The sequence below is a fragment of the Rutilus rutilus genome, assembly GCF_951802725.1.
Source record: "Rutilus rutilus genome assembly, chromosome: 6".
In the NCBI taxonomy this organism is placed as follows: Eukaryota; Metazoa; Chordata; class Actinopteri; order Cypriniformes; family Leuciscidae; genus Rutilus; species Rutilus rutilus.
In genome coordinates, this window is record NC_140214.1 from 5090673 (window position 1) to 5100721 (window position 10049).

At 37.4% G+C, this 10049-nt stretch overlaps 1 protein-coding gene and 1 long non-coding RNA gene across 3 annotated transcripts; both read left to right on the forward strand.

Annotated features, from left to right (window-relative positions):
• The first annotated feature begins 359 nt into the window (after positions 1 to 359).
• LOC311292243 lies at positions 360 to 3500 on the forward strand. Its single transcript, XR_014627693.1, has 4 exons — positions 360 to 498; positions 705 to 856; positions 1992 to 2098; positions 3367 to 3500. It is a non-coding gene; the product is annotated as an uncharacterized lncRNA (long non-coding RNA).
• A 175-nt stretch (positions 3501 to 3675) lies between these two features.
• On the forward strand, positions 3676 to 5628 carry LOC311292242 (uncharacterized protein). 2 transcript variants are annotated; one of them, XM_084411852.1, is made up of 9 exons: positions 3676 to 3712; positions 3786 to 3869; positions 3950 to 4038; positions 4124 to 4226; positions 4309 to 4431; positions 4517 to 4577; positions 4646 to 4864; positions 4960 to 5135; positions 5224 to 5628. In XM_084411852.1, the coding sequence occupies exons 1-5, from the start codon at positions 3698 to 3700 to the stop codon at positions 4426 to 4428; spliced, it is 411 nt and encodes a 136-aa protein (XP_084267978.1). In that variant the 5' UTR covers positions 3676 to 3697; the 3' UTR covers positions 4429 to 4431; positions 4517 to 4577; positions 4646 to 4864; positions 4960 to 5135; positions 5224 to 5628. The 2 variants fall into 2 exon arrangements, with proteins under 2 accessions (XP_084267978.1, XP_084267979.1); XM_084411853.1 differs by lacking the exon at positions 4517 to 4577.
• Positions 5629 to 10049: the final 4421 nt, after the last annotated feature.

Consider the following 10049-nt stretch of genomic DNA (forward strand, 5'->3'; position numbering starts at 1 on the left):
GACTTTATATCACGCAATTCTGACTCTATATCTCACAATTCTTTATAACACGCAATTGCAACTTTATTTCAGGCAATTCTGACTTTATATCTCACAATTCTGACTTTATAACACGCAATTGCGACTTTATTTCAGGCAATTCTGACTTTATATCTCGCAATTCTGAGAAAAAAAGTCAGAATTGCGAGATGTAAACTCGAGATAAAAAGTCGCAATTATCTTTTAAAATGTTTTATTCTGTGGCGGAAACAAGCTTCCATAGCCTACCTCCTGGCCTCTTCCTCCCATCCATCCTCCCTGACGTGTACCGTTACCACAGGTGTGGTGAATTATACGGTAACTCTGAAGTATTCGGTAACCCTGAGGACCCAATTAGTATGCCAGTAGTATGCCTGATCTAAATCTGTTCTCGCGATAACTTGTAGCTAACGTGAGCTGTTTTAGTGTTATTATGTGGTAGCTTTATGTAGAATGCTAAATCCCGCTGCTATATGCAAGGTAAGATTAAATTAAATTGTATATTGTAAATGTAAATTGTGTATATTCTATAGCTAATATTTAAAATCTCAAGTTGCGTCAATAGCAGGAGAAAGACCGCGAAATTTAAAAATACTACTGTTAATGTGTCACGAAATGTAGTTTTAAGAGTTTTTCAGTCGATAATGTAGTTGTTTCAATCTCAAATATGTTGTTTGTTTATACAGATAGCGCCTATTTAAAAATTTGATCTGACGTTTTCGGAGATGTGAGATCGAAGGGATCACCGGGTGCTCAGCGCTCATGTATCCCGCTTGGAACAACCATACCTCGGCTGATGAGATGCTGAAGTCTGCCGCTGGTCTTGTGTATCGATCGTGTACGATCTTTGATATCATTAATCTATAATTTGTTCCCTGGCAAATCGTTTTGGCTGAGGGCAAAGTTTTAGTTTCATAATTTTATATAACGTTAAATTATTTAGGCTATTTATCTTTAACGTTGTAGCCTGCTGACTTATGTTTGACTGAATCGTTTTACTTCATTTATTTCTTGACTTGTATAGCTTCTTATACCTTTTAGGCTGCTTTTATAATGGCTATTATTGATCAATAAAACTGAAATTATAGGCTGCAACTAATGCAACCACACATACACACAAGTTCACACATAACTATGAAAACAATCTACAACATAGCGACACTTTATAGTTAACTTAATGAATTACTAACGTAATGATAGCAGTAGCACCAAAACATACTTTGCAAGATTAAGCGCTGTTTTATATGGATTAACCCTTTCATGCATAGTGGTCACTACAGTGGACAGCTATTAAAAAAACATTTGCTTAAATTTGCACGGGTTTTGATGGCATAGTTGCACATCAGCCTCTTTATTGGACCCGGGTGCATCATCCTATACATTGCAACCAAGTGGCAAGCCGTTGTGTTTCGATTTTTTTCCCCTCCAAACCAAGATGGTCAATGGTCAGTCAGAAATGCCAAGTTGCTCCGGAATATTCAACCATTCCTTCTTTCCTAGGAGACTCTTGTAGGTAAAAATTTTTTTGCAGCATCAAACAATATCTAATGAGTCATATCACAGTTAAAATTTCCAAGTTTTGATTTTAGATTGGGAGAAAAATCTGATCAATTATCTGTCCACTGTAGTGGACCTCATGCATCAATATTTCAGCTACAATTCATACTTATACTGTGAATAGTGTTTTTGAAAATACTTAATCTGCAGTGACATTCATGTAAATAAATGTATTTGTATTATTAGAATGTAACGTGCTTACATAATGTATGTGATTTTATTGCATTTATTTACTCATAACATCAAAAAGTGATCTGATTATGTAATGCATGTTACTTGTAATGTATTACTTTGCTTGTAAATGAGTTATAATTGAGAAGAGTTGTAAATGAGAGAAAACTTCTTAATGAGTTTGTCTTAAAAGCCCTTAAAGTGATGAAAAAAAAAGTTCTGATGCTACCATTGCTCTGTTACAGCGGCAGGGAGACGAGTTAAAGATAAAGAGTCAACTTCTGTACTACCGAGTCACCAAAAGTTCCTGTGGTAGAGACAAGACACAACTCGTCTTACCCGAGAAGTACTGGTGAGAATTGTCAGGCGTTCTGCTAAGAAGTTCATTGTGCAGGGGAAGTAGAAAAAATATAATTGCCTTTTAATGTGTTATGCAGGGGCGGATTAAGGTGGTCAGGGGCCCCTAGGCTGCTCTTTGTGTGAGGCCCCCCCACTAAAAATGTATTTAGTGCCATACATGGCCATACGCAACTACAGTGAACTGGCATACACACACATTGAGACAGCCAACACTACAGTGTTTTCTTTACATTCCTTCAAGTGGTGGACCACAACAGTAAGACAATTACCACCACACCACGTAGGTAAAATGAAAAATTGAACATTACAAACAAACCACAAATACAAACAAGGCCCAGTGCTTAGAATCAACCATTTAATTATGATCAAGAAACACTGGCAGTACAACCAAAACTAACATAATAAACAGAGGTGTAATTGTTAGAGGTTTTTTGTTTGCGCCAGGCACGGCGTTATGGGTGGGCCTGACGGGCTTAGGCCCACCCACTTTTCAACAGGCCCATCCAAAAATTTCCTTCAAAAAAAAAAAAAAAAACTTTAAATATATTCTAATTTTGGCAGAAATTATAAAAATCGACAAAAGCTCATAATTTGTGCTAAAATAGTGTAAATATTTAGTTTTAAAAACAATTTTAAAAAGCTGGTTATGTCTATTTTGATGTTTCTGCGCAAGTTCGGCAGACAGTGAGGTTCGGGTTTGTTCCGATCAGAGCTCTTGAGCGGAGAGCGCATTTCTGAATATCCCGCTCCGCTCGCTCATTCCGCAGGCTCGCTCGCTCAACCCAGAATGGCCTGATACTGGTTCGAAAATATGTGGAATAAGGGCTGCCTCAGACTAAATTTTTTTCTAGTCGACTAGAAGTTGTTCATTTAAGCCTTCGTGGAAAATTCGCCCCTTTATATTAATTTAATTACTTAGGCTATAATGAGCGTTTACGTAGGCCTAATATATAGCTGCACTCAAGCGCACAACCACATGCATAAAGCTTGCCACAAAGAACCGGTAAAAGTAATGATTTTAATCAATGATTATGAATGTGTCTAAAATAGCAAGGAGACATTTAATTATTTATTAATAAACTGATGTTTTCTGTGTCGCTGCAAAGATGAAGTTGACGATGCGGTCTCGCCATGAACGCCAGAGAGAAATGCACATTTCATATGGATTACATATTCAGAGAGTAGCCTATTTGTTTTGAATATTTTTGTTTAAAAGTAGACATTTCAAGCTCACATTACCTTTTTATGTCTCTAATACAGGTGGACATCTTTATTACAAGACTGCAGACGGATCAAACCGTCTAGTTGTCATGGATGAGCAACAGAAGGAACGAGTCCTTCGGGACTGCCATGACAGCCCAGCTACAGGTGGGCATCAGGGGATAACAAGGACATTTAATAAGATTGCAAGCGCATACTACTGGCAAGGCATCTTTCCGGACGTCAAGAAGTGGGTAAGATAATTGTAGACTCAAATTCTTGACCCACGAGATGGTTTCATACAGCCCCTCAAGTGTAAATAATTAACTCATTGGTACGTTATGTAGAGGCCACGACATATTATATTGAGAAACATGTGGATGACAGTCACATGTCTTGTCTGAAGGTAAATGAAAATCTATTAAATTAGAAATTTCAAGGGCAGGGGACACATTTACTTACTTAAAAATATTTTAAAGGACCTTGATGAGAATGACACAGTCCTTATTCCAAGAATTGTTGGTGGACAGAGCCCCGAAAAGGGAAACCACTTCATTTTGTGGGTATGTGTGTTTTTTAAAAAATACATTTTTACTCAACAGTTGTTACTTTGGTTAAAGCGGTTTCTGTTTATGTTGTAAAGGTCTTGGATGGTTTGCTGAATCGTATTCGAGTTTACGACCCCACTGGCAACTACAAGTCAATTTCTGCGATGGACCTGACTATACTATGGTATTATGTGCTTTATAAATGTCAAAATTGTTATCTTTATTTACCAATGTACATTTATTAATTATTTTTTTCTTTTGCACAAAAGCAATGCCTTCCGAAATACTTGGGACTTGGGAAAATGGACTGTTGAGTACCCAGAACAGTGGAGGCTGGCTGACTCTAACAACTGTGGGGTTTTGGTTTGTACAGTAAGTTAAATAAATGCTTTTATTTATTTATTTTATTTTATTTTTATCTACATTACTTTAACAACTGTGTTTATTGCATTAGATGGCAGAAATGGAGGTGAGGGACAAATGGACCTCTATGAAAAACGAGGTGATACAGGGAGACGATCTGTGGCATCTGAGAAGATATCACGCATCATCAATGGCAGCATATGACGTATAAAAGGTATGTGTAAAATGTGTGTCCTCATTCATACAAATCAACTTAAAAGTTTAATAAATCAAGTAGATCGATGATTTTGAAAATATAGGACAGTCGAGGAGGTGGAAAAAAAAGGAATTTGTTCTCTTGTCAGTGATACTGAAATTCAGGTACATATAAGACTTTACAAAATTTAAAATGGCTAGATATTGTTTGCTATACTAAATATTTTTTTCAGGAGTTGTTTCAAGGAATTGTGAAAGGCTCACTGAAACCCACGTGGAACAAATGGTGGCAAATGAAGACTGGGAACATGGCAAAACCTAAGAGCTTTCATCCAGCCTTGTCAGCACATGTTGAGGAACTTCTAGGACACATCGACAACATTGTGTTTGAGCAAAAGAAGGACAAAAAGCTTGAACATATCGACCTTGTAATGTGTGAACTGATTCCTGAGGTAAGCATTGATGAGAAACTGATGGCTGATTTTTATATGTTTTGGTGAACTAACTCATTAAGTAAAATTTTTTTTTTTAATCTTTTGTTGTACAGATCAGCCTTATAATACTGAGACGAACGGAAGGTTTCAGTCACTTTTGGGCTGATTTATCTTATCTTGTGGAGTGTGTCATTAAAATAGCATTTTAATGTCACAACATCCCAGGTTCAACGAGCTAACTACGTTCTGCTGCGTTGCACCTTTGGGCTTGCATATCAAAGTAAAAACAGTGAGTGATGTTCCATAGCACTAAAGAAAGACTTTGCAAGTGTGCAGTTGCACATGACGTGTTGCAGCATGTTTGTGTGTTTTTGCAGAGTTCCCTCAAGTCAGTCCATCCATGACACCTCAGGTTCAACGGGCTAGCTGCGTCTGCTGCTGCGTTGCACCTTTGGGCTTGCATATCAAAGCAAAAACAGTGAGTGGTGTTTCACAGCACTAAAGACTGCAAGTGTTCAGTTGCACGTGACGTGTTGTTTGTGTGTTTTTGCAGAGTTCCCGTCTATTGCGATCTCAAAATTTCCGGCCAGTTGATAATTCCTAAAATATCAAAATCGACTGCTGGCGGTAGATCCTTCTCCTATTTAGCACCAAAACTCTGGAACAGTCTTCCTACCATTGTCCGGGAAGCAGACACACTCAGTCAGTTCAAAGCTAGACTAATAACACATCTCTTTGACCTAGCATTCACATAACACATTATAGACTTCTATAATTCCATATTAGGCTATGTGAATGCTATTAGGCTATGTGAATGCTAGGTCAAAGAGATGTGTTATTAGTGCAAGCCCAAAGGTGCAACGCAGCAGCAGACGCAGCTAGCCCGTTGAACCTGAGGTGTCATGGATGGACTGACTTGAGGGAACTCTGCAAAAACACACAAACATGCTGCAACACGTCATGTGCAACTGCACACTTGCAAAGTCTTTCTTTAGTGCTATGGAACATCACTCACTGTTTTTACTTTGATATGCAAGCCCAAAGGTGCAACGCAGCAGAACGTAGTTAGCTCGTTGAACCTGGGATGTTGTGACATTAAAATGCTATTTTAATGACACACTCCACAAGATAAGATAAATCAGCCCAAAAGTGACTGAAACCTTCCGTTCGTCTCAGTATTATAAGGCTGATCTGTACAACAAAAGATTAAAAAAAAAATTTTTACTTAATGAGTTAGTTCACCAAAACATATAAAAATCAGCCATCAGTTTCTCATCAATGCTTACCTCAGGAATCAGTTCACACATTACAAGGTCGATATGTTCAAGCTTTTTGTCCTTCTTTTGCTCAAACACAATGTTGTCGATGTGTCCTAGAAGTTCCTCAACATGTGCTGACAAGGCTGGATGAAAGCTCTTAGGTTTTGCCATGTTCCCAGTCTTCATTTGCCACCATTTGTTCCACGTGGGTTTCAGTGAGCCTTTCACAATTCCTTGAAACAACTCCTGAAAAAAATATTTAGTATAGCAAACAATATCTAGCCATTTTAAATTTTGTAAAGTCTTATATGTACCTGAATTTCAGTATCACTGACAAGAGAACAAATTCCTTTTTTTTCCACCTCCTCGACTGTCCTATATTTTCAAAATCATCGATCTACTTGATTTATTAAACTTTTAAGTTGATTTGTATGAATGAGGACACACATTTTACACATACCTTTTATACGTCATATGCTGCCATTGATGATGCGTGATATCTTCTCAGATGCCACAGATCGTCTCCCTGTATCACCTCGTTTTTCATAGAGGTCCATTTGTCCCTCACCTCCATTTCTGCCATCTAATGCAATAAACACAGTTGTTAAAGTAATGTAGATAAAAATAAAATAAAATAAATAAATAAAAGCATTTATTTAACTTACTGTACAAACCAAAACCCCACAGTTGTTAGAGTCAGCCAGCCTCCACTGTTCTGGGTACTCAACAGTCCATTTTCCCAAGTCCCAAGTATTTCGGAAGGCATTGCTTTTGTGCAAAAGAAAAAAATAATTAATAAATGTACATTGGTAAATAAAGATAACAATTTTGACATTTATAAAGCACATAATACCATAGTATAGTCAGGTCCATCGCAGAAATTGACTTGTAGTTGCCAGTGGGGTCGTAAACTCGAATACGATTCAGCAAACCATCCAAGACCTTTACAACATAAACAGAAACCGCTTTAACCAAAGTAACAACTGTTGAGTAAAAATGTATTTTTTAAAAAACACACATACCCACAAAATGAAGTGGTTTCCCTTTTCGGGGCTCTGTCCACCAACAATTCTTGGAATAAGGACTGTGTCATTCTCATCAAGGTCCTTTAAAATATTTTTAAGTAAGTAAATGTGTCCCCTGCCCTTGAAATTTCTAATTTAATAGATTTTCATTTACCTTCAGACAAGACATGTGACTGTCATCCACATGTTTCTCAATATAATATGTCGTGGCCTCTACATAACGTACCAATGAGTTAATTATTTACACTTGAGGGGCTGTATGAAACCATCTCGTGGGTCAAGAATTTGAGTCTACAATTATCTTACCCACTTCTTGACGTCCGGAAAGATGCCTTGCCAGTAGTATGCGCTTGCAATCTTATTAAATGTCCTTGTTATCCCCTGATGCCCACCTGTAGCTGGGCTGTCATGGCAGTCCCGAAGGACTCGTTCCTTCTGTTGCTCATCCATGACAACTAGACGGTTTGATCCGTCTGCAGTCTTGTAATAAAGATGTCCACCTGTATTAGAGACATAAAAAGGTAATGTGAGCTTGAAATGTCTACTTTTAAACAAAAATATTCAAAACAAATAGGCTACTCTCTGAATATGTAATCCATATGAAATGTGCATTTCTCTCTGGCGTTCATGGCGAGACCGCATCGTCAACTTCATCTTTGCAGCGACACAGAAAACATCAGTTTATTAATAAATAATTAAATGTCTCCTTGCTATTTTAGACACATTCATAATCATTGATTAAAATCATTACTTTTACCGGTTCTTTGTGGCAAGCTTTATGCATGTGGTTGTGCGCTTGAGTGCAGCTATATATTAGGCCTACGTAAACGCTCATTATAGCCTAAGTAATTAAATTAATATAAAGGGGCGAATTTTCCACGAAGGCTTAAATGAACAACTTCTAGTCGACTAGAAAAAAATTTAGTCTGAGGCAGCCCTTATTCCACATATTTTCGAACCAGTATCAGGCCATTCTGGGTTGAGCGAGCGAGCCTGCGGAATGAGCGAGCGGAGCGGGATATTCAGAAATGCGCTCTCCGCTCAAGAGCTCTGATCGGAACAAACCCGAACCTCACTGTCTGCCGAACTTGCGCAGAAACATCAAAATAGACATAACCAGCTTTTTAAAATTGTTTTTAAAACTAAATATTTACACTATTTTAGCACAAATTATGAGCTTTTGTCGATTTTTATAATTTCTGCCAAAATTAGAATATATTTAAAGTTTTTTTTTTTTTTTTTGAAGGAAATTTTTGGATGGGCCTGTTGAAAAGTGGGTGGGCCTAAGCCCGTCAGGCCCACCCATAACGCCGTGCCTGGCGCAAACAAAAAACCTCTAACAATTACACCTCTGTTTATTATGTTAGTTTTGGTTGTACTGCCAGTGTTTCTTGATCATAATTAAATGGTTGATTCTAAGCACTGGGCCTTGTTTGTATTTGTGGTTTGTTTGTAATGTTCAATTTTTCATTTTACCTACGTGGTGTGGTGGTAATTGTCTTACTGTTGTGGTCCACCACTTGAAGGAATGTAAAGAAAACACTGTAGTGTTGGCTGTCTCAATGTGTGTGTATGCCAGTTCACTGTAGTTGCGTATGGCCATGTATGGCACTAAATACATTTTTAGTGGGGGGGCCTCACACAAAGAGCAGCCTAGGGGCCCCTGACCACCTTAATCCGCCCCTGCATAACACATTAAAAGGCAATTATATTTTTTCTACTTCCCCTGCACAATGAACTTCTTAGCAGAACGCCTGACAATTCTCACCAGTACTTCTCGGGTAAGACGAGTTGTGTCTTGTCTCTACCACAGGAACTTTTGGTGACTCGGTAGTACAGAAGTTGACTCTTTATCTTTAACTCGTCTCCCTGCCGCTGTAACAGAGCAATGGTAGCATCAGAACTTTTTTTTTCATCACTTTAAGGGCTTTTAAGACAAACTCATTAAGAAGTTTTCTCTCATTTACAACTCTTCTCAATTATAACTCATTTACAAGCAAAGTAATACATTACAAGTAACATGCATTACATAATCAGATCACTTTTTGATGTTATGAGTAAATAAATGCAATAAAATCACATACATTATGTAAGCACGTTACATTCTAATAATACAAATACATTTATTTACATGAATGTCACTGCAGATTAAGTATTTTCAAAAACACTATTCACAGTATAAGTATGAATTGTAGCTGAAATATTGATGCATGAGGTCCACTACAGTGGACAGATAATTGATCAGATTTTTCTCCCAATCTAAAATCAAAACTTGGAAATTTTAACTGTGATATGACTCATTAGATATTGTTTGATGCTGCAAAAAATTTTTTACCTACAAGAGTCTCCTAGGAAAGAAGGAATGGTTGAATATTCCGGAGCAACTTGGCATTTCTGACTGACCATTGACCATCTTGGTTTGGAGGGGAAAAAAATCGAAACACAACGGCTTGCCACTTGGTTGCAATGTATAGGATGATGCACCCGGGTCCAATAAAGAGGCTGATGTGCAACTATGCCATCAAAACCCGTGCAAATTTAAGCAAATGTTTTTTTAATAGCTGTCCACTGTAGTGACCACTATGCATGAAAGGGTTAATCCATATAAAACAGCGCTTAATCTTGCAAAGTATGTTTTGGTGCTACTGCTATCATTACGTTAGTAATTCATTAAGTTAACTATAAAGTGTCGCTATGTTGTAGATTGTTTTCATAGTTATGTGTGAACTTGTGTGTATGTGTGGTTGCATTAGTTGCAGCCTATAATTTCAGTTTTATTGATCAATAATAGCCATTATAAAAGCAGCCTAAAAGGTATAAGAAGCTATACAAGTCAAGAAATAAATGAAGTAAAACGATTCAGTCAAACATAAGTCAGCAGGCTACAACGTTAAAGATAAATAGCCTAAATAATTTAAC

Coding starts and splice junctions, on each gene's coding strand:
- LOC311292242 (XM_084411852.1), top strand. Junction 4,039..4,123: donor ATGGACCTGACTATACTATG/GTATTATGTGCT, acceptor TTTGCACAAAAG/CAATGCCTTCCGAAATACTT. Junction 4,227..4,308: donor GTGGGGTTTTGGTTTGTACA/GTAAGTTAAATA, acceptor TTATTGCATTAG/ATGGCAGAAATGGAGGTGAG.